Source organism: Lepidochelys kempii, chromosome 2, assembly GCF_965140285.1.
Source record: "Lepidochelys kempii isolate rLepKem1 chromosome 2, rLepKem1.hap1, whole genome shotgun sequence".
NCBI classification, from domain to species: domain Eukaryota; kingdom Metazoa; phylum Chordata; order Testudines; family Cheloniidae; genus Lepidochelys; species Lepidochelys kempii.
This window is the reverse complement of record NC_136381.1, coordinates 225,306,160-225,329,892: the sequence shown is the minus strand read 5'-3', so window position 1 is coordinate 225,329,892 and position 23,733 is coordinate 225,306,160. Positions and strand designations below refer to the sequence as shown.

Below are 23,733 nucleotides of genomic sequence, written 5' to 3'. Positions count from 1 at the left end.
TCTCCCAATCTTATATTGAGGCTTCTGTATAATTCTTGGTTCCCATACCTGTGTGTGGGTATGCCACTTCCAGGCAAAACCGGTCTTTTTAGCTCCCCTCCCACACACATTAACAGACTTGAAACAAGTGGTAAAAGTATATAACCACATACTCCTTCTAAAGTTTGTCCTAAGTAACCTATTAAAATGGCGAACAAAGAATTTGAAAAGTATATAATTATTGAAGAATTTAAATGTGGTAGATATCCCAATAATAAAGAAGTCAGCTTGATTCAGCAGTTTTAGATTAAAAAAAAATCATTTTCTTGATTTCATATCTTACGTGTACTGTAAGCAGATAATGTATTTTTTAGCTTATTAAAAATGCTTCTTTCCCACTCCAGAAATTAAGAAAAAAAGGCATTGAAGGTTTGAGTGTTTGTGGGGGGAGTTTTTGGACTCAAGACATTTTGAAAAGACATACAGAATTACAAACCAATCTCTAATAAGAAACTAACCATCCAGTCTCTCAATTTATGGTACATTCAGAATGATGATATTTTCAGAAACAGATAATTATATCACAAGCTTTCATCTTGTTCAAAAATAAAAATGATTTTTTTATGCATCAGCTATTTAGAATTTTAGTGACTGTGTATAGAGTTTTAAAGCTTTTACTTTGTTGGTCAGGTAATGCATGCCTGTCATTGTTAGTACTCTGATCAACTGATCTATCATTTCAGCAGGAGTTAGAGCTTGGTTTTCACTTTTCCAGCTCTCCAGTGCCTGGAGTATTTTCTCTTCCAATACAAGAGACCTAAACAGAAAAAATAAAAATGCTACTGAGAAGTCATTTGAGAAAGTCAAAGGCTTAAATAGATGACTCTCAAAAATGAACTATATTATACTGCATATGCTACGTACAATATTTTGATAGCATATGTGTATAACATATTTGATAATATCACTATCACAGTTGTTTATTACATGACATAAAAACAGTAACAGAAACTAAAATTACACTAAGCATAAGACTATTTTGTAAGTTGTTATTTTTAACTAACCTGTTATTTTCAAGAGATTTAATTTCAGCATTATTAAATTGCAGTTTCTGGCAGAAAAATTCAAAATTTTCAAAGGAAACGTTCCCAGAAATTATCTTTAATATCTTCTGCAAAATTTTCCCTGAATATAAACATATTACAAGTGTTATGCTTTATCAAATTAAACTGATATAATTTATCTAACATTCACCATTTGTACAACTATTAATCTTTTTTCAGTTGTGCATGCCGCTTATCTGCTACAAGACTCTGGTTATTGCAAAGACATGCGGCAGTGAGGGGGACTGAAAACTGGCAGGTTCTCAGTCCGGCACAGACAGACAGTATTGTGACTATAGCAGAGAGCTGACAGCTGGCAGGGGGAGGAAAGAGAAAATACACACACAGCACTCAGATCAGGGTGAGGAGCTAAGATGTGTCTGACACAGCATATGACCAGAGACTCACAGCACTAGGACATGGAGTCAAGAATAATGAGTCTTGGTGCATTCCTCAGGCACAGAACATTGCAGCTGGGTAGGCTCAAGGTATGGCACAGGCACACAGCTCTGAAATATGGGGAGTTGAGAATAATCAGGTGGGGTGCATATTACTGGTACACTGGTGAAACTGTATAACAAAACACAGCAGTGAGATGAATAGATAAGTTCATGCATTTCAATTGTTTCAGGCTGTATTTATGGTCATGAGGCTTTCTCACTGAGTTGGGAAAAAGCCATGGGTATGAATGAAGCAGTACACACATCTTTTATGTACTAATTCAAAGTGCTCTGAAATCCGTATGTATAATCAGATTAGCCTGAAAGTAGGTATGCCACTTCAGGGTGCATGGTAGTCTGAACTGCAAATTTTGGGTCATTTGGTTAAGGGATTCCCAAGATACAGCCTCAGCAAAATGACTTGTTTTAAAAATGATGGCTCAGTACATGTAAAAAAATACAGTACATGCACAAGGATGAGGAATGCAGAATAGGCAGATTTGGTACAGGCAGAGACCAACAATGCTGAGAACAGGGTAAGTATCTTATCTTCTCTACGGGGAGAGTGACGCTGCTGCAGTCAATGCAGCAGGTATCAATTTAGCGGGTCTAGTGAAGACCCACTAAATCAATAGCAGAGCGCACTCTGGTCAACTCTGGTACTCCACCGCTCCAAGAAGAGTAAGGTAAATCGACTGGAGAGCGTCTCTCATCGATGCTGTGCAGTGAAGACACTGGAGTAAGTCGACCTAAACTAAGTCAACTCCAGCTATGTTATTCACATAGCTGGAGTGGCGTAACTTAGGTCGACTTACCACAGTAATGAAGACAAGCCCAAGAATAGCCATGCTTCATGCATAGCACAGAAAATGCAGGATTGACACCAACCAGGAAGGAGAACACTCCATTGAGATGAACTGGGCAGTTTATACCTCTGTAAGCCCCCTGTAGTACCCAGGTGTGAACCTAAGGCTTTTGCAGATCCTCTTTCTCCCTACTTAGGAGAAAGAGCTTTGGAACTCCCTATCACCTGCTCCTGGGGACAAAGAGTGCATCTTGTGTGGGCTATGGACCTTAAGGACGCCTCTAAAGTTCTGGTTATTTCTCACCCATCCTTCTTGGTGATGTCTCCAGCTGATAGATACATTTCTTAAAATTGGAGCTGGCCAAAAAATGGAAATCCCTTCCCACTTCTGGGAGGAGGAAGAGAGGCTCTCTGCCTGTTGGGCTGCTGAAGATGGGAGGGAGGCAGCCCTCTGGGTAAATTTTGTCAATTTCACTGGCAGAAAGTGAAATTGACAAGAACCGTCTAGAATTTCCTGACAGATAATTTATTTATTTATTTATTGGCAAAAATCAAATTTTCTCACTTTTTTTTTTTGGTTGGTCAGAAAATCATTCTGAGGACAGATTTTTGGCCAGCTCTATTCAAAACCCATTGGTTACGAGCTTCCCACCTCTGCATCTCCTCTCCAGTTCCACCGGGAGCATGTAGGGGCCAGAAGGAGTGGACAGCTGGAAGCTGAGGGGCAATGAGGTATGCCCAGGAAGCCCCTCTGCAGCCCCTCAATACTACCAATTTATCAAAAAGCAATGGAACCCACTATCAAAAACTTTGTTAAAGAGGAGGTAAGGCTACCTACATTTGCCTAGTACCCTTCCACAGTGTGGAAATTAGCAGCCAGAAACCTGTGAGAGCCAGGAAATACATTCAACCAAATAAAACTCATACATTAGAAAATCAGGAAATGCAGAGTTAAGATTATGATTCCTAAACCACAAAATCTTAACACTGCCCCCTTTGATCACCACCATATAGGGTCACTCAGGCAGAACCGTCTCATGCCACTCTCTAAGATATTTGCCAGTTAACTGATAAGGTGAAGAAGAGAATTGTTGGGAAAACTCTAAAGAAGTTCTAAGTACTTAAACTCCTCTGATCCCTGCCCCAAGGTTCCCATATAGGGAGATCACATTGCCATACCCTTCACTTAGTCTTTTTATCCAGGATGATATCTGTAAACCTGCCACTCCTGCTCCCTGGACCAATGGTGTTGCCCAGAGCACAGTAAGGGCCTGTGGGAGAGTATGAACAGGTGTGTGGATTTGGAGTTGTAGGGGAGCAGAGAAAATGGCAGGTAGTGTTAGGGAAGGGTGAGGTACTATTTCATTCCTAGTCCCTATTGTTATCTCCAGAGGGTCAGAGTTAGTGGGGGAGAGGGGCATAGTGATGCTAACTCTGCATTTCCTGGTTTTCTATGCTTTTGTTTCAGTGTATTGCCTGGATCCAGGTTTCTGGTTTTGGCTGTCAACTTCTACTTTGGAAGGATACTGGGCACAGCTAAGCAGACTTAACTTCCCTTTAACCATGTTTTTGTTACTGAGTATTAAGAATAACTGTATGCAAGACTCTAACACAAAAAGACTGCTTAAAAACCTTATAAACTTGATACATGTCATGGGGAGCTGGCCCATTACCCAGAGCCTTTACAGACTTCTGTAAAGGAGAATGAGCCAACCCAGACTAGACATAGTTAGTTACCTAAGTGGCTGCTTGGCAGCTAATTACCTAATAAGCCTGAAAGGGATTACCTGGGCTCAGCTGAGGTGGATGCTGGTTCATAGACAGGATGGTCCAGATCAATAAAGATGCTTAAGGACCTAAAGTTCAGAGTGAGGGAGCTCCTGCATCAGAATATCCCATAGATCAGTGGTTAGAGCACCTAGTGTGAGGTAGGATTTGAACAGGGGTCTCCTTTCTCCCCATCTGACATTTAACCTGAGTCTCCTATATCACAGGTGAGTGCTCTAACCACTGAGCTAAAAGTTATCAGTTAGGCATCATCACTATCTTCTCCTCTTCCAGCCATTTTGTGTGGAGCGAGGAAGGAACTTAACTCATTCCCCCAAGAAATGCTTTAGGCACCTCAACTGCCTGACTCCAGGCAACTGTTTCCCATTCATGGATCACGAAGCAGAGATAGACATCTCCATGCAGTCTGGAATTAGGTGCCTGTCTCCAAGAGGTGAGGGAGGGTTTAGGATACACCCGTCATCAGCAGCTCCTACTGGCTAGCTTAGGCATCTCCCTGCATAGCATGCTGGCTTTTGCAGATCCCGTTCCAAGGCAATCCAGATATCTAACTCAGGCTTTGTGGATTGAAGTTTTGTTCCTGTGACTTTTAAGGGCCTAAAAGTTAGGCGTTGCAATGCTGAGCATTGCAGCACCTAAGTCCCTTTGTGGATCTGGGCCAAAGAGCCTAGAATGTGTGCTCTTAGGGACATGGAACTTGTGGGAGAGCTCACCAGAAAAGGCAGACTACAAGGTGTGTTCCTAGAGAGAGGGGATTCCTAAGAAAAGAGCTAAAGTTTGTTGGCCTCCAGGAATGCCTGGTCTCAGTGAATGGGTCTCTCAAACAGTGGCAGGAAGCACATCCCATCAAGAATTACATGCTGCCTTGGAGAATAGGTGCAGTTGACAGATCTCTGTGGACTCCTGGCTCCAGGGAAGGATTCTTCTCAGGTAGCAGTAAGAGGCCTGATTCCAGGGAAGGTACTTGAGCCAAGAGAACCCCGATGGTTAAGAGCCTGTATGGAGAGAAGTGGATTCCGGTGGGAGCAGATAAACTAAGCCCTGGTCTACACTAGGACTTTAGGTCGAATTTAGCAACGTTAAATCGATTTAAACCTGCACCCGTCCACACAGTGAAGCCCTTTATTTCGACTTAAAGGGCTCTTAAAATCGATTTCCTTACTCCACCCCGACAAGTGGATTAGCGCTTAAATCGACGTTCCCAGCTCGAATTTGGGGTACTGTGGACACAATTCGATGGTATTGGCCTCCGGGAGCTATCCCAGAGTGCTCCATTCTGACCGCTCTGGACAGCACTCTCAACTCAGATGCACTGGCCAGGTAGACAGGAAAAGAACCGCAAACTTTTGAATCTCATTTCCTGTTTGGCCAGCGTGGCAAGCTGCAGGTGACCATGCAGAGCTCATCAGCACAGGTGACCATGATGGAGTCCCAGAATCGCAAAAGAGCTCCAGCATGGACCGAACGGGAGGTACGGGATCTGATCGCTGTTTGGGGAGAGGAATCCGTGCTATCAGAACTCCGTTCCAGTTTTCGAAATGCCAAAACCTTTGTGAAAATCTCCCAGGGCATGAAGGACAGAGGCCATAACAGGGACCCGAAGCAGTGCCGCGTGAAACTGAAGGAGCTGAGGCAAGCCTACCAGAAAACCAGCGAGGCGAACAGCCGCTCTGGGTCAGAGCCCCAAACATGCCGCTTCTATGATGAGCTGCATGCCATTTTAGGGGGTTCAGCCACCACTACCCCAGCCGTGTTGTTTGACTCCTTCAATGGAGATGGAGGCAATACGGAAGCAGGTTTTGGGGATGAAGAAGATGATGATGAGGAGGAGGTTGTAGATAGCTCACAGCAAGCAAGCGGAGAAACCGGTTTTCCCGACAGCCAGGAACTGTTTCTCACCCTAGACCTGGAGCCAGTACCCCCCGAACCCACCCAAGGCTGCCTCCTGGACCCAGCAGGCGGAGAAGGGACCTCTGGTGAGTGTACCTTTTAAAATGCTATACATGGTTTAAAAGCAAGCATGTGAAAGGATTACTTTGCCCTGGCATTTGCGGTTCTCCTAGATGTAGTCCTAAAGCCTTTGCAAAAGGTTTCTGGGGAGGGCAGCCTTATTTCGTCCTTCATGGTAGGACACTTTTATCACTCCAGGCCAGTAACACATACTCGGGAATCACTGTAGAACAAAGCATTGCAGTGTATGTTTGCTGGCATTCAACCAAAATCCGTTCTTTCTCTCTCTGTGTTATCCTCAGGAGAGTGAGATATAATTCATGGTCACCTGGTTGAAATAGGGTGCTTTTCTTCAGGGACACTCAGAGGAGCCCATTCCTGCTGTGCTGTTTGCCTGTGGCTGAACAGAAATGTTCGCCGCTGTTAGCCATAGGGAGGGGGGAACGTTGAGGGGGTAGTCACGCGGTGGGAGGAGGCAAAATGCAACCTTGTAACGAAAGCACATGTGCTATGTATGTAATGTTAACAGCAAGGTTTACCCTGAAAGAGTGTAGCGACTATTTTATAAAATGTGTCTTTTTAAATACCGCTGTCCCTTTTTTTTTCTCCGCCAGCTGCATGTGTTTCAATGATCACAGGATCTTCTCCTTCCCAGAGGCTAGTGAAGCTTAGAAAGAAAAAAAAACGCACTCGCGATGAAATGTTCTCCGAGCTCATGCTGTCCTCCCACACTGACAGAGCACAGACGAATGCGTGGAGGCAAATAATGTCAGAGTGCAGGAAAGCACAAAATGACCGGGAGGAGAGGTGGAGGGCTGAAGAGAGTAAGTGGCGGGCTGAAGAGAGTAAGTGGCGGGCTGAAGACAGGGCTGAAGCTCAAATGTGGCGGCAGCGTGATGAGAGGAGGCAGGATTCAATGCTGAGGCTGCTGCAGGACCAAACCAGAATGCTCCAGTGTATGGTTGAGCTGCAGCAAAGGCAGCTGGAGCACAGACTGCCACTGCTGCCCCTCTGTAACCAACCGCCCTCCTCCCCAAGTTCCATAGCCTCCACACCCAGATGCCCAAGAACGCGGTGGGGGGGCCTCCGGCCAACCAGCCACTCCACCACAGAGGATTGCCCAAAAAAAAGAAGGCTGTCATTCAATAAATTTTAAAGTTGTAAACTTTTAAAGTGCTGTGCTTAAAGTGCTGTGTGGCATTTTCCTTCCCTCCTCCACCACCCCTCCTGGGATACCTTGGTAGTCATCTCCCTATTTGTGTGATGAATGAATAACGAATTCATGACTGTGAAGCAGCAATGACTTTATTGCCTCTGCAAGCGGTGATTAAAGGGAGGAGGAGAGGGTGGTTAGCTTACAGGGAAGTAGAGTGAACCAAGGGGCAGGGGGTTTCATCAAGGAGAAACAAACAGAACTTTCACAGCGTAGCCTGGCCAGTCATGAAACTGGTTTTCAAAGCTTCTCTGATGCGTACCGCGCCCTCCTATGCTCTTCTAACCGCCCTGGTGTCTGGCTGCGCGTAACCAGCAGCTAGGCGATTTGCCTCAGCCTCCCACCCCGCCATAAACGTCTCCCCCTTACTCTCACAGATATTGTGGAGCACACAGCAAGCAGTAATAACAGTGGGAATATTGGTTTCGCTGAGGTCTAAGCGAGTCAGTCAACTGCGCCAGCGCGCCTTTAAACGTCCAAATGCACATTCTACCACCATTCTGCACTTGCTCAGCCTGTAGTTGAACAGCTCCTGACTACTGTCCAGGCTGCCTGTGTACGGCTTCATGAGCCATGGCATTAAGGGGCAGGCTGGGTCCCCAAGGATACATATAGGCATTTCAACATCCCCAACAGTTATTTTCTGGTCTGGGAATAAAGTCCCTTCCTGCAGCTTTTGAAACAGACCAGAGTTCCTGAAGATGCGAGCGTCATGCACCTTTCCCGGCCATCCCACGTTGATGTTGGTGAAACGTCCCTTGTGATCCACCAGAGCTTGCAGCACTATCGAAAAGTACCCCTTGCGGTTTATGTACTCGGCGGCTTGGTGCTCCGGTGCCAAGATAGGGATATGGGTTCCGTCTATAGCCCCACCACAGTTAGGGAATCCCATTGCAGCAAAGCCATCCACTATGACCTGCACATTTCCCAGGGTCACTACCCTTGATATCAGCAGATCTTTGATTGCGTGAGCTACTTGCATAACAGCAGCCCCCACAGTAGATTTGCCCACTCCAAATTGATTCCCAACTGACCGGTAGCTGTCTGGCGTTGCAAGCTTCCACAGGGCTATCGCCACTCGCTTCTCAACTGTGAGGGCTGCTCTCATCCTGGTATTCATGTGCTTCAGGGCAGGGGAAAGCAAGTCACAAAGTTCCATGAAAGTGCCCTTACGCATGCGAAAGTTTCGCAGCCACTGGGAATCGTCCCAGACCTGCAACACTATGCGGTCCCACCAGTCTGTGCTTGTTTCCCGAGCCCAGAATCGGCGTTCCACAGCATGAACCTGCCCCATTAGCACCATGATGCATGCATTGGCAGGGCCCATGCTTTCAGAGAAATCTGTGTCCATGTCCTGATCACTCACGGGACCGCGCTGACGTCGCCTCCTCGCCCGGTATCGCGTTGCCATGTTCTGGTGCTGCATATACTGCTGGATAATGCGTGTGGTGGTTGATGTGCTCCTAATTGCCAAAATGAGCTCAGCGGCCTCCATGCTTGCCTTGGTATGGCGTCCGCACAGAAAAAAGGCGCGGAACGATTGTCTGCCGTTGCTCTGACGGAGGGAGGGGCGACTGACGACACGGCTTACAGGGTTGGCTTCAGGGAGCTAAAATCAACAAAGGGTGTGCCTGTACATCAAGGAGTATTTCAGGCAGGACTGCACGAAGGGTTCCAATAAGAAATGGTGCACCAAAGTTATCGTTGTTATTGGAACAAGGAGGTTAGCCTGGCCTCTGATTGATACATGGCTAGATTAACCTCGCTGCGCCTTCTCTGTGACTGACTGCAGTGTGATCTAGACAGGGGAGGAGGAAAATGAGTACAAAACAAATCTGGTCTATTTCTTGTTCTGACCCACTCCATCTATCCTTTACATCTTTGGCTGGCAGCAGACGCTGCAGAAGGACTGCATGCCATCCACATCTCATGGCTGCTTGGCAGAAGATGGTACAGTACGACTGCTAGCCATCTTCATCTCTTGCCTGCCTGGCATAAGATGGTACAATACGACTGCTAGCAATCCTCATCTCTTGCCTGCCTGGCAGAAGATGGTACAGTACGACGGCTAGCAGTCCGTATCGCCTGCCCGCTCACCATAAGACGGTTCAATAGGACTGACTGCAGGACTAAAGAGAATGACCTGGTCAAGTCACTCCAAATTTAGTCCCTGCGCCCATGTCTGCCCAGGTGCTCCCAGCCGACGTGGCCAGGAGCACCTCGGACACGACGAGGACGACTACCAATCGCATTGCACCGTCTGCTGCCAGAAGGCAATGGGTTGCTGCTACTGTGCAGCAAAGCCGTACCGCGTCTGCCAGCACCCAGGAGACATAGGGTGACGGTTACCTGAGCTGGCTCCATGCTTGCCGTGGTATGGTGTCTGCACAGGTAACTCATGAAAAAAGGCGCGAAACGATTGTCTGCCCTTGCTTTCACGGAGGGAGGGAGGGAACGGGGGCCTGACGACACGTACCCAGAACCACCCGCGACAATGTTTTAGCCCCATCAGAGTGCTCCATTGTGAGTGCTCTGGACAGCACTCTCAGATGCCCGATTGTTTGCCATTGCTCTGACGCTGGGAGGGGCGCTTACAGGGTTGGCTTCAAGGAGCTAAAATCAACAAAGGGGGTGGCTTTACATCAAGGAGTATTTCAGGCAGGACTTCACGGAGGGTTCCAATAAGAAATGGTGCACCTAAGTTATCGTTGTTATTGGAACAAGGAGGTTAGCCTGGCCTCTGATTGATACATGGCTAGATTTACCTCGCTGCACCTTCTCTGTAAGTGACTGCAGTGTGATCTAGAAGAATGAGTCCCCTAGACAGGGGAGGGGGGGAAGCAAATCTGGTCTATTTCTTGTTTTGATCCACTCCATCTATCTTTTACATCTTTGGCTGGCAGCAGACGCTGCAGAAGGACTGCATGCCATCCACATCTCATGGCTGCTCGGCAGAAGATGGTACAGTACGACTGCTAGCAGTCCGTATCGCCTGCCCGCTCACCATAAGACGGTTCAATAGGACTGACTGCAGGACTAAAGAGAATGACCTGCTCAAGTCACTCCAAATTTAGTCCCTGCGCCCATGTCTGCCCAGGCGCTCCTGATCGACCTTACAGAGGAGACCAGGAGCACCTCAGACATGACGATGACGGCTACCAGTCGTACTGTACCGTCTGCTGCCACAAGGCAAGGGGTTGCTGCTACTGTGTAGCAATGCCGTACCGCGTCTGCCAGCATCCAGGAGACATAGGGTGACGGTTACCTGAGCGGGCTCCATGCTTGCCGTGGTATGGCGTCTGCACAGGTAACTCAGGAAAAAAGGCGCGAAATGATTGTCTGCCCTTGCTTTCACGGGGGGAGGGAGGGTGGGAACGGGGGCCTGACGATATGTACCCAGAACCACCCGCGACAATGTTTTAGCCCCATCAGGCATTGGGATATCAACCCAGAATTCCAATGGGCAGCGGAGACTGCAGGAACTGTGGGATAGCTACCCACAGTGCAACGCTCCGGAAGTCGACGCTTGCCTCGGTACTGTGGAAGCGCTCCGCCGAGTTAATGCACTTAATGCACTTAGAGCATTTTCTGTGGGGACACACACGCTCGAATATATAAAACCGATTTCAAAAAAACCGACTTCTATAAATTTGACCTAATTTCATAGTGTAGACATACCCTAAAGACTGACTCTCTCTCCCATCTCAGATGATGGAGCGAAGGGTTGTTTGTATTCTTGTTGGGCCTTAGTTAATAAACTAGACTCCTCAGAAGCCTCATTCAACATATTGATGGTGAATTAGGGGAAACCGAGGCATGGAGTGCCTAAAGTTGTATGCTTGGCCATAAGGGGGTGCAATCCAGGAGACACACCATCTGACATTAACATTAGTTGATCCCTACAAAATTAGGTAGACTGTAGATTATAATTAAATGCTGTTACCATTAACCATAAGCATTAGGATGGGGAGGCAAGGGAAAACATGACAAATACAAAACCTGACTTCTTAAATTAGCAAAACACTGGATTTCTAATACCTGCTACAGTAGGCTGTCTTTAACACTTAAACAGAATATTTTCCAGGATAGTGCATTATAATATACTTGTTCTTAACATACCATCTCTTTCATCAGCACTCTCCAGGTAGCGTACAATGGTATATAGCTGTTTTCCTTTACAGACTTCCTGTGGAGGTCTGATCAGAGGATTTCCATCAAAATTTATATCCTTCAGTGACTGAAGATGTTGGAGATCACTCGGCAAACATATTAACTGATTTCCTGACAAAATACAAATAGTTAATTATATTTGTATTATATTGATCTAAAGAATTTCAGTACATGAGTAACCAATCAATGAAATTCCTTTAAAATTATTTGTTGATTCTGATAAGTTCAGTCGTGCACAGAGTCCCTGCCTCAAGATGTTTGCAATATAGGGAGTCTTTCCATTGACTTTAATAGGCTTTGGATCAAGTTCATAGTGTAGGTATAAATTAGAAAGGTCCAGACACAAATAATAGATCAGGTGCTTGTAAAAGTTTGAAATAGAGTTGGAATCTTACAGAAGTCATTATTAGCACTTATGGAGTAAGTGTGTCTTCAGGAGACAATGAAGGAAGAGATGGAGATCAATTAGTAGAGGCACAAAAAAAAGGAGACTGCTCCAGTGGAAGAAGAGGAGTGAAGACAAGAGTGAATAATACAAAGGAACCAGGAAGAGAGAGAAAGAGATAGGAGGCTTGGAAAATGAGGAATAGAGGGGAACAATAATGAAAGCAGAAAAGCAAATAAGAGAGAAGTTGAGCAGGGTCTTGAGGGTGAGAAGAAACTTGAATTCAGTGCAGAAGGGAATGCCAGTGAAGAGACTTGAAGAGAAGAGTAACATGATCAGAGTAATGAAAGAGAGAGAAATTCTGAATTAGTTACTCCTGAGTTACACTGGTGTAAGTAAAAGGAAAATGATTTATATAATGCTAATCAAGGAACATTTAAATAACTTCCAAATCAGGACTTCTAAGCAGCCCAGCTGACTGTAAAGCACAGTGGATGAGCAGGAAGAGATGCACAACCTTCACTCAATTGGGACACTGGGGGAAGAGAACTTCAAAGCAAACTGCCACATTCCTTTACAATCCCAACTACAGCACATTGCAGGTGGCTGAGATGTTTTGAGGTTTTATGTTCAACAAAAAAATAAATTGGGAGTAGGTTTTCCCTCAAGCATATAAAAGTAAACATATTTAAAAACATATTCTATACCCTTTCAGAATCACTGAAATAAAATATTTCAGAAGTGGTAGAGCACTAGAGTTTGGCTTCAGTAGAACTTAACTCTCAGTTGGACTGTCTTCTAATTTTAAGACAAAATGTCTATTTATATATGCTCTACACTAAAGAAAATTATGGATTAAATTTTCCTTAAAGAAAACAATTACCAATTCATAAATTTTGAATAATCTATTGTTGTTATAAAGCACTGAACTATGAAACAAAATAAAATAAATAAAAATGTAATTATAAATATACATGAATCCTGAAGCCTCAGGAGTCCTCTCTTTGCTGCACTTGATGGTGGAGTTTCCTCAAGAAATGTCTCCGTCTAGACTCTAGCTATAGAGTACATTGCCAAAGTGAGCAACTCTAACCCAGAAGAACTAATAGTCCAGTGTAATAATAAAGATCGAATTAAGGTATCAAAACTGTAAGTTGCACATAAAAGCAAAATAATATAGGGTATCTGGCTGAATATCCTTAAATACTTTTATAATTATCAGATATTTAATTAACACTATTTGTTAGAATATTTAGTTTGATTTATACAAAGCTACCATATGTTACTTATGTAGCTTTTATAAAAATTAACCATAACAGCAAAATAAAATAATTTTGTCTATTATATAACAAGCTATTTCTACAACTTTTTATAAATATATTTGCAAACCATAGTAATAATCATCAGAATCTAATCACACTATGTCATTCAGCCCAACCCCACACCAAGCACCCCAGAAAAAAACTGGGTTTCACAGCATATCCTGCAGGCTAAGAAATCAAATGGTGGAAGCCAAGACGGAATCCTCAAAGCAACTGAGGCACCTACGTAGACTCTGTATACAGCACCACTGTGTGATCCACAAAACTTCTCCGTGGCTGCCGCCAAACCTTGTAGGTGTCTAAACTCACTCAATACCTAACTTTCTGCTGTAAAAGTTCCCTGCGTGCCTAATTTTGGACCTTGGCGCGCATGCACTGCTCCCTCCCTCCCCCTGGGGCATGCAGATGCCTATCTCTCACCTAAGCCGTCGAATGATTCACAAACTGGGGAAAGATAGGCATTTGGCCACTTCAGTTGCATGAGGTGCCCAATCTGGTAGTACAGTTGCCAACTTTCTAATCACACAAAACCAAACACCCCTGCCCCGCCCCTTCTCTGAGGCCCTGCCCATGCCCTGCCCCTTTTCCAAGACCCCACCCCCCGCTTGTTCCATCCTTCCCTCCCTCCATCACTCGCTCTTCCCCACCATCGCTCAGTGGGCTGGGGAATGGGGTTGGGGTGCGGGAGAGAGTATGGGCTCTGGGCTGGGGATGCAGTCTCTGGGGGTGGGGCCTGGGATGAGGGGCTTGGAGTGCAAGAGAGAGCTCTGGGCTGGGGTTGGGGGGTGAGGGCTCCATCTGGGGATGAGGGGTTTGGGGTGCAGGAGGGAGCTCCGGGCTGGGCAAGGGGGTTGGGTGCAGGGGGGTGAGGGCTCTGGCTGGGGATGGGGCCAGAGACAAGGGGCTTGGGGCGCAGGAGGGGGTGATGCCCATCTTAAAAATTTTAGCCCAGAATTAGGGGGTGTTTTAACAACTGGACTAGAGTCATTCTCTCTCCCTCTTTCTCTCTGTCCCAATGACTGTTCTACTGTGGATAAATACTTAAAGAGTCATTGGATTAGAGAGAGCAAGTGAGACAGACACTCTGTAATTCAGTGGTCAGACTACCCTCCTGAGAGGTGGGAGACCCCTAGTTCCAGTCCCCCGTTCCAATCACTCTTCTGTAATTTATCCACAGCAGAACCGTTTCAACGGGAGAGACTGAGTATGAGGGGGCATGCGAATGTTTAGCATATCTGGCACATAAATACCTCGTTAAAAGGTATTTATGAGCTTATTTTTTTTAAACAATATGCACTTAAATGTGTGTTTTAACTGTTATCCTCAAAAGGAGAATAAAAATATATACAGACAGATGGTTTTAAACGTCATCTATGGCAGCTCACTGGTGCAACATTTATTCACAGAAAATCAATAGGAAAAAAAATGAAGCCAATACATAAATAAACTAATAATACTAACAACAACAAGTGCAAGCATCTGGAAAAAATACTGGTTAGATAATACTAATAGCTAACTAGTTTAAATCAAAGAATATACTGTACTGTATTTTAAAATTAGCCATTTGCACATGGCAAAGTAGATATTTGGAAGATTTGAAGACTCAGCCATAATACAAAAACCTCACATAGTGGTCAATCTGGAGCACGGGGCCTCAGTGCTAGAGAGCAAGTGAGGGTTTAATGAGCACATGTACTATAGGAAGCGTTACCCAGACTCCTTGTGCTTTGTCCTCCATCCTTAGTGGCACCTGGAGGAGGCAGTGGGCAGGAAGGTGGATGGATGCTGGGTCTGTGCAGCTTCTGGGCCCCAGCCAGTTTGCAAACCTAAGTGTTGTCAGCCTTGTCCAGAGCATGTGCAGCTGCAGGAGGCAGCTGCACACTGGGGATGTGAACCAGGCGGGGAGGAGCAGGGGTGCCATTTCGGATTTGGGTGGGGGCAACTTTAACCGTAATTCCAGGGACTACTTAGACACCTGAAAACGCGAGTTTTTGCGCAGATAATAACTTAGAAATTAGTAGAGAAAAGCACTGTATTTAATTAGTATATAAAGAAAGAAAAAGATATACAAACACCAATTAAAGCCATATTTTAAGTTTACATGTAAATTTAGAACAATCAGGAGATAATACAGCAAGATATTCCCAATCCCAAGCCTTGAGCTATAAGTTTTGGAGCCTTAACACAGCGATCAGAAACACAAGCCTGATACTATGTACATTATCTTTAGTAGAGATAAATAAATATAATAAAATCTGCTTACTTTCTCTAACATACACTCTGTGTTACTGCCATTATCTATTCTATTTCAGTCAATTGTTTTTCACTCCACTCAAAACATATTTACTTAATTTTAACATACGTGATTAATATTTCTTTTATTAAGAACATGATTTTATTTTTCTAATTAATTTGGCATTTATGTTTACCAATCACAATCATGTACGTGACTCAATAACATTTGACTCCATCATTTCTATTAGTATCTGACTTGGAACCACATTTAATTTCGTACACATTTTAAGTTATTTTATAGATATAATTAAAAATACAATTTAAAAATAAGTAGAGGTGTCAAGCAATTAAAAAAAAATTAACCACTCAATTAAATAAAATTAATTGTGATTAATCGTGCTGTGAAACAATAATACCATTTATTTAAATATTTTTGGATGTTTTCTACATTTTCAAATATATTGATTTCAGTTACAACACAGAATACAAAGTGTACAGTACTCACTTTATATTTATTTTTATTACAAATATTTGCACAGTAAAAAACAAAAGAAATTGTATTTTTCAATTCACCTAATACAAGTACTCTAGTGCAATCTCTTTATTATGTAAGTTGAATTTAGAAATATAGAATTATGTACAAAGTAACTGCATTCAAAAAATAAAACAACGTAAAACATTAGAGCCTACAAGTCCACTCAGTTCTACTTCAGCCAATTGCTCAAACAAACAAGTTTGGTTACAATTTGCAGGAGATAATGCTGCCCGCTTCTTGTTTACAATGTCACCTGAAAGTGAGAACAGGCGTTCACAGGGCACTGTTGTAGCCGGCATTGCAAGATATTTACGTGCCAGATGCGCTAAAGATTCATATGTCCCTTCATGCTTCAACCACGATTCCAGAGGACATGTGTCCATGCTGATGACGGGTTCTGCTCAATAACGATCCAAAGCAGAGAAGACCGACCCATATTCATTTTCAGAATCTGAGTCAGATGCTACCAGCAGAAGGTTGATTTTCTTTTTTGGTGATTCACCTTCTGTAGTTTCTGCACCAGACTGTTGCTCTTTTAAGACTTCTGAAAGCATGCTCTACACCTCATCCCTCTCAGATTTTGGATGGCACTTCAGATTCTTAAACCTTGGGTCAAGTGCTGTAGTTATCCTTAGAAATCTCACATTGGTATCTTCTTTGTGTTTTGTCAAATCTGCAGTGAAAGTGTTCTTAAAAAGGAACAACATGTGCTGAGTCATCATCCGAGACTGCTATAACGTGAAATATATGGTAGAATGCAGGTAAAACAGAGCAGGAGTTCAGTCACAAATTTAATTAACACATTATTTTTTTAACCAGCGTTAAAACCTTTTAACGTAAATACTTTGCAATGCCGGCTACAAAAGTGCCATGCAAATGCCTGTTCTCACTTTCTGGTGACATTGTAAATAAGAAGAATGCAGCATTATCTCCTGTAAATGTAAATAAAATTGTTTGTCTTAGCGATTGCCTGAACAAGAAGTAGGACTGAGTGGACTTGTAGGCTCTGAAGTTTTACATTGTTTTGTTTTTTGAGTGCAGTTATGTAACAAAAAAAATCTACATTTGTAAATTGCACTTTCAGGACAAAAAGTTTGCACTATAGTACTTGTATGAAGTGAATTGAAAAATACTATTTCTTATAATTTTTACAGTACAAATATTTGTAATAAAAATATTTGATTTCAATTACAACACAGAATACAATATATATGAAAATGTAGAAAAACATCCAAAATATTTAATAAATTTCAATTGGTATTTTATTGTTTAACAGTGCGATTAAAATTTTGATGAATCATGATTAATTTTTTAATCACAATTAATTTTTTGTAGTTAATCACGTGAGTTAACTGCGATTAATCGACAGCCCTACTTTATAAATTAAAAGGAACACCCATTCAGAAACCAATAGGTATCTAGTACATGGCATAGGTGCAACTTATTCATGGGATTAAATTCTACTTACATTTGTGCAGCCAGTCTTCATTAGCTTTAGCTTCCCCGTAGTCTTAATATGTACCACAAAGCACATTACAATAGCCTGGTCTTTAGGTGACAAACGTATGGAAAACTTTAGTGAAAGCCCACAACCAAATGAGATGGTTACAGTCATCTCACCAGGTGCAAATGGAAAGAACTGATTTTGTCCACAGCTGTTAACTGAGTAACAAGGAGCAGCCTAGGTTCCACAAGTACCATATTGTGAAACTCTGTTATAAATAGCAGCACCAAAGTACTTCTTTTCTTTGCTTCCCCATAACCTATTGACAATTACTTCAATTTTGTCTGGAATTATCCTCATCCAATCTCATACAGAAACTGTTTGAGGTTCAGAAAAGATGGAGATGTAGAGCTGGGTATCATCAGTATTCTGAAACCAGTGTAGACCGTGTCTCCTGAATAACCCTAATAAAGACCTGAAATACAAGTTGTACAGGAGGGCTGACAGAGTAAATCCTGTTGTACTACACATGAGACCAACCTGGACGCAAATAAGCAATTTGCCCCAAACTACCCTCAGGGTCCTCTTTTTAAACAAACAAAGAAACAAAAAAAAGAGACACTTAAGAGTTAGTTTTGTCAACAACACCTCTTGGCAAATCGTATTAAAGGCAGCAGATAGATCTAAAAGATTTAGGATGGACTCCTCTTCTACTATTAGGAGGAGACCACCAGCATCAGAGTTTCTGTCCCAGACCCAAGCTTAAAACTCAATTGACTGAAGACAAGGAAATCTGAGGACTCCAGTGACCACCATCATTGCCCCATTACCATCTCAGTCAATATTTCCATGAAGGGAAGACTGTGGGCAGGTCAATAGCTAGTGAGACTGTCACATCAAAAGGTGATTTCTTGAGATGAGACCCTAGTAGACCAAGTCCACTAGCACTTGCCCCCAAGGGAGATGCTGAGAATCTCTACCAACAACAGAACCAGTGCTTCCCAAACAACCAGGAATAGGTCCTATTCATAGACTTTAGCTCTGATAGTCCAAAGTGCTTCCAGAAACTTAGGCCTGAATCCACAAAGGGACTTAGGCATTGTGACACTGAACTTTTAGTTGTCTGGAAAACCACGGGAACAGCACTGTGATTTATAAAGCCTGAGTTAGGCAGAGCAGGAACTTGAACTGGTGGTGTCTCATATCCCAAGCTGAATACCCTAACCACTGGGTTAAAGGGAAAGCCTCCTTCACACACACACCCCCAGTTGTTTTATGTAGATCTAGTGGCCTCTGAGAATACTTACTAGCTCAGGCCCTGCACATGACTTAGGCAGAGGATAGTCATGGATTGCCCTGGGGCTTAGATGAGAGATAGGTGTTCCAGATGCCTAGAATGGGGCAGTGATATGTATGCCCAGAGGCAGAAACATAGGCACCTAGGAAACTTGTATTGCAAAAGCCTATATGCCAATGAGGTTAAGTGGCAGCCAAGCAGGAGTCTGGTGGATCCCAGTGGTGCCTATAAATGGGACTTAAGCCCCGAAGGCTGAGGTCTAAGTGCCTTGTGGATACAGGCCTCAGTGAGCAAGAACAGTTGAATCTCAAGTAAATGTTTGTCCCCACAAGATGATATACTGTCATTGTAAAGGCAGATAGCTCAGTTTGGAACAAGTAATATTATCCACAAAATAACAGGAATTTCTCACACCAAACAAAAACCAACAATCAACTCTGTAACTGATTGGAAGCCACCTAGCATAACTATTAATACTTAATATCTGCCATCTCACATGTGTCTCATGCCTTTCATAGTATCACATTCATAGGATCACGTGTGCGATTCCACAGAGTTAGGTCCCTGCAACAGACATGCAAGGAGATACTAAACTTGAGAGAGGTACTATAGTATGAAGACACCAAAGATACTGCAGCATACGTGAAAAATGGGAAGTTGTATTTTCCTCTCTCCCTCAACATGTTCGCTTAACTGATTATTAATAGACTCCGCTGGCTCAATATTTTAATGCTCGCATTTCAATAATGGATGGGGCACCTGATACGTACCACTCAGATTAAGTTGTTGTAGATCACTCAGTGATGTAAGAGATCTGGGAAGCTGATTAATATAATTATTATTTGCAGTTAAGCTGACCAAGTGTTTCAGTTCCCCTATGCCTTCTGGAATTTCTTTTAATGCATTGTGAGATATATCCAGCTCTCTGAGGCAAGTCAGTTTAGACAGCTCCTCTGGAAGTTTAGTTAACTGGGAAATAGATAAAATAATTGCTACATTTACTCACTTATTTAGTAAATGACAATATTTTCTTGCATAAAAAGCTGAAAAAGTCATTTTTCCTACTTATAAAATGATATTCTGTAACTCAGTTCCACCAATAAAAACTCATAGTCTTCCATTCTGATGGATGTTGATTTGTTTTCCCAATAAGAATTTTGGTGATAGGCTTAGAATCGGCAGAAGAATTTTGTCTAGATAAAACAGAATAGTATTTCTATCAATGCTGATAACAATTGTATTATGGGATAGTGTCAGCATTGTTGGAACTGTGGGAGGGGAATCTTTTGATTAATTATTTGATTAATAAATGTAACTAAAGTGATTTTGCCCTCTTCGAAGAAACTGAAGAACAATCACATTTTCTCTCCTTTGTTTTGCAGTCAGAATGAAAATAAATATTTATTCTCTTCTTTGCTTTTCCTTTTACAGCAGTGGGACAGTAAAAGGGAATGAGTTTTCTTTTTCTTTTTTCTCTGGCAGGAATAATTGTTCTCAGTAAAGTCCAGTGAATAGGATTACCATACAAATTGAAGATGGAACAGATCTGTTAGATCACTAAGTATAATCCCCTGCAAATGAAGGATTTAGTACCCTTATAGAAGTCATATATGCATATTTAAAAAAGAAAGGTGAGCCCTGTAAGACACCAGATGGTGAAATGCCAATTCAGCAAGTTTTGGTGAAAAGAGAGATTAAAAATAGCCAATATTCTTTTATGAGTGAGCTCCTGCAGTTTTTCAGCAAAGGATTGCGTTTCCTTACACTTAAAATTTATAAGTGCTGGGTTATGAGAAGGAAGGGCTTGCTTCAGAAACAATAACAGTGTTTGTTTCAATTTCCATTGGTGGTAGAGTGTCACCATGCTAACTTCTCTCCATGACAACTACTCATGTGCTATTTTAGTCTGAAGAGAAGGTAGACAGGTTTTTTAGTGGAGAATTTCTTAGTTCTGCTCCTTAGCACAAAAGAAACAAGCAGTCCAGAAAATTAGACTTCAGAAGTCTGAGGCAATTTTCTCTATTATAAGTAAAATATCCTGTGTAACTATCTGTGCTGAAATGAGTGAGACTGCAGTGATAAATATTGTGGTTGTCTAAATCCTGTTTCAACACACAGAATAGAAATTGTAAGGTTTTATTCCTTTCACACAGAAGATTCCTGGAAGTGGGATTATTTGCATAATTCTGATTGGTTACTTTGCTTGTCAATCCTCATCAGAATAGGAGGCCCCTGAGTCCAAACTGCAGGTGCAACAGGAATAGAATATACTTAGATTATTGCTGATCAACCTGATTCAGTTTTTATCAAAATTGACAAACTGAGAGATTCCTGAATTACATAAATGTGAGGTCAGAATCAGACCTAATCTTTCTAATGAAATTTCATTGAAAGATCATCATATATATTTGCATTACTGAGAATATTTTAATCAATTCATAACCAAAATGTTACAAAAGACATTTTCAGTCAGTAGCCAATTCCATTTATGTTACAGTTTAGCCCCTTTACAAACTGTTCCTGTTCTTTGCTAACTGTAGGTGCATTACAAAAACCCTTTCAGCCCCTTAGAAGAAATTCTACTATTAATAAATTTTCAGTACAGAAATTTGTATGACAACTAGGATTTTTTTTTTTGGCCTAAAGAAAACAATGTTCTCTTACCTTCAATCCGTTTATTTGGCACAACTTGAGTTTCTCCAGTGATGAAAGATGACATATTTCAGATGGAAAAGATACTAACTGATTGTTTGACAAATTTAAATCTTTGATCACTTGCAGATTACAAATATCTGAGGGAATGCACTGTATTTGATTCTCTGAAAGATCAAGTGTCTGTAAACTATTTAAAGCACACAGTTCCCTGGGAAATGAGACAAATTTGTTGTGGTATAAAAGAAGTACCTGGAGATACTTCATATTAGATACCTCTTTTGGAATGCTATTTATTTCATTTTCACTTAAATCTAAATAAATTAGCTTTATAAGTCTGCACAAGTGTTCAGAAAAAGATGACAGTTTGTTCCTACTTAATTCTAGGTGCTCCAAATTTTCAATAAAAGAAATTTCAGTTATTATTTCTGAAATATAGTTTCCACTGAGGTTTAAGATTTTAAGAGCAACCAGTGCACACAATCCAACTGGAAACTGAGGAAGTTTGTTATAGCTCAAGTCGACTTTAATTATCTGCATGCAATTTTTTATTTCAACAGGAATGCACGTTAATGCATTTCCAGAAGCTTCTATAATGGAGAGGTCTTTAATACGTGATATCTGTTCATCTAGGTTATCCATTTGATTTCTACTTACGCAAAGTTCCCTTAAATGTTTAAGTCTGTGCATCCTATTAGGAAGGTGCGTTAGCTGATTGCCACGAAGAATAAGTCGTTCCAGCATTGTACAATTGCAAAGGTTCTCTGAAATGCTTCTAAATAAATTGTTGGCAAGACTAAGAACTCTAAGTTCTTGCAAATTCTCAACTTTGTCTGAAAGAACGTCCAACTTGTTATCATCTAGCCTGAGTTTTTGTAGTTTTGCCAGTTGAAAAAGCTGCACAGGCAGAAATATAAGTTTATTGTGATTCACTAAAAGTACCTGTAATCTCCTGAGCTCTTTAATGTCCTTAGGTAAGCCCTGAATCAGGTTCCCCGAAATGCTGAGTTTGATTAGATTTGGAAGGTAGCAGAGGACCTTTGGGAATATTAAGATCTGATTGGAATCAAGGTTGAGTACATTCAAATTTTTCATGCTAACCATGTTTTCTGGCAGCGTTTTTAAATTATTTACAGCAAGATCTAAACTTTCCAAGGTTTCAAGGCCTTCCAAGGCAGCTGGAAATTCTTCAATGTTATTGTGACTGACAAAAAGTTGCTTAATATTTACAAGCTTTGATAACTCTTTAGGGAGACATGATAACTGGTTGTGACTGATGTTCAAAACTCTCAGTTTGTGAAGTAGGGAAATTTCAGGTGGCAATGCTATCAATCCATTTCCTTCAATGGACAGTATTTCCAGGTTTGTCAAATTACCTAGATTTTTATATAAAGTTTTGATTTCATTATTGTTTAAATGCAAATATTTTAAAGTTTGTATTTCAAAAACTACTTGAGGGATTTCCCTTAGTCCTTTAGCATTTAGTTTAACCATAAATTCCTCATGTTTTCCCGCATGCAATATATGTGTTGATACCTTTTCAGCTATTTCAGGATTCTCTTCTGATTGTAACTGATTTCTTTTAGCATCTCCTTCAACAGTTTCTTGAGGGATTTGGTTTAGTTCTTCAGCATTTAAATCAGTTGTGATTTCATCATCCCCTGTCTCCTGTAACACACTTGTTGATAATTTTTGAAACACTTCAAGATTTTCTAGTGAGCATAATGTGTCTTTTCCCACATCTCTTTCAGAGATCTTCTGAGAGAGTTCCATCAGCCCTTCAGCATTTAGATCAGCTGGGAATTCATCACTCTTTTTTTCAGGCAATACACTTGTTGAGAATACTTCATCTATTTCAAAGTTTTCCGCTGATTGTATTGTGTCTCTTTTGGAATCTGTTTCAAAAACTTCTTGGGGGAGTACCATCATTCCATCATCACGACAATCAGCTATGTTTTCATAGTCTTCTTTTTCATTTGACATACTTGTTGATAATCCTTCAATAATCTGAAAACTCTCAAATGATTGTAAGATGTCTTTACTGGCATCTGCTTCAGTAACTTCATGTGGAATTTCATTCAGTCCTTCAGTATTTAGGCCAATTATGAGTTCATCCTTTTTTTCGAGAGACCTTGTTGATGATTTTCCAGCCATTTCAAGATTCTCTATTGATTGTAATGAGTCTTTCCTAGCATCACTTTCAGAAACTTCTTGAGGGCTTTTGTTCAGTCCTTCAGTATTTAGGCCAGCTGTGACTTCATCCTCATTCTTTTCCTTCCTGCTTGTTGATAAATTTTCAGACATTGTGGGATGAATGGATCATTGATTCCTTTCTTGTATCTCTTCAGAAACTGAAAAATTGTAAGTGTGGAAACCATATGAAGCAACATGTTGTTTAACATTAGGAGATTGAAC

At 41.9% G+C, this 23,733-nt stretch overlaps 1 protein-coding gene across 1 annotated transcript; it reads right to left on the bottom strand.

The window, feature by feature from the left end:
- Nucleotides 1–615: 615 nt before the first annotated feature.
- Nucleotides 616–23,126, bottom strand: LRRD1 (leucine rich repeats and death domain containing 1). Its single transcript, XM_073329564.2, has 5 exons — nucleotides 21,331–23,126; nucleotides 19,437–19,635; nucleotides 11,398–11,559; nucleotides 1,044–1,164; nucleotides 616–796 (listed from the first exon to the last, which is right to left on the bottom strand). Exons 1-5 carry the CDS (start codon nucleotides 23,089–23,091, stop codon nucleotides 616–618), a joined length of 2,424 nt encoding a protein of 807 aa, XP_073185665.2. The 5' UTR covers nucleotides 23,092–23,126.
- Between the last annotated feature and the right edge of the window lie 607 nt (nucleotides 23,127–23,733).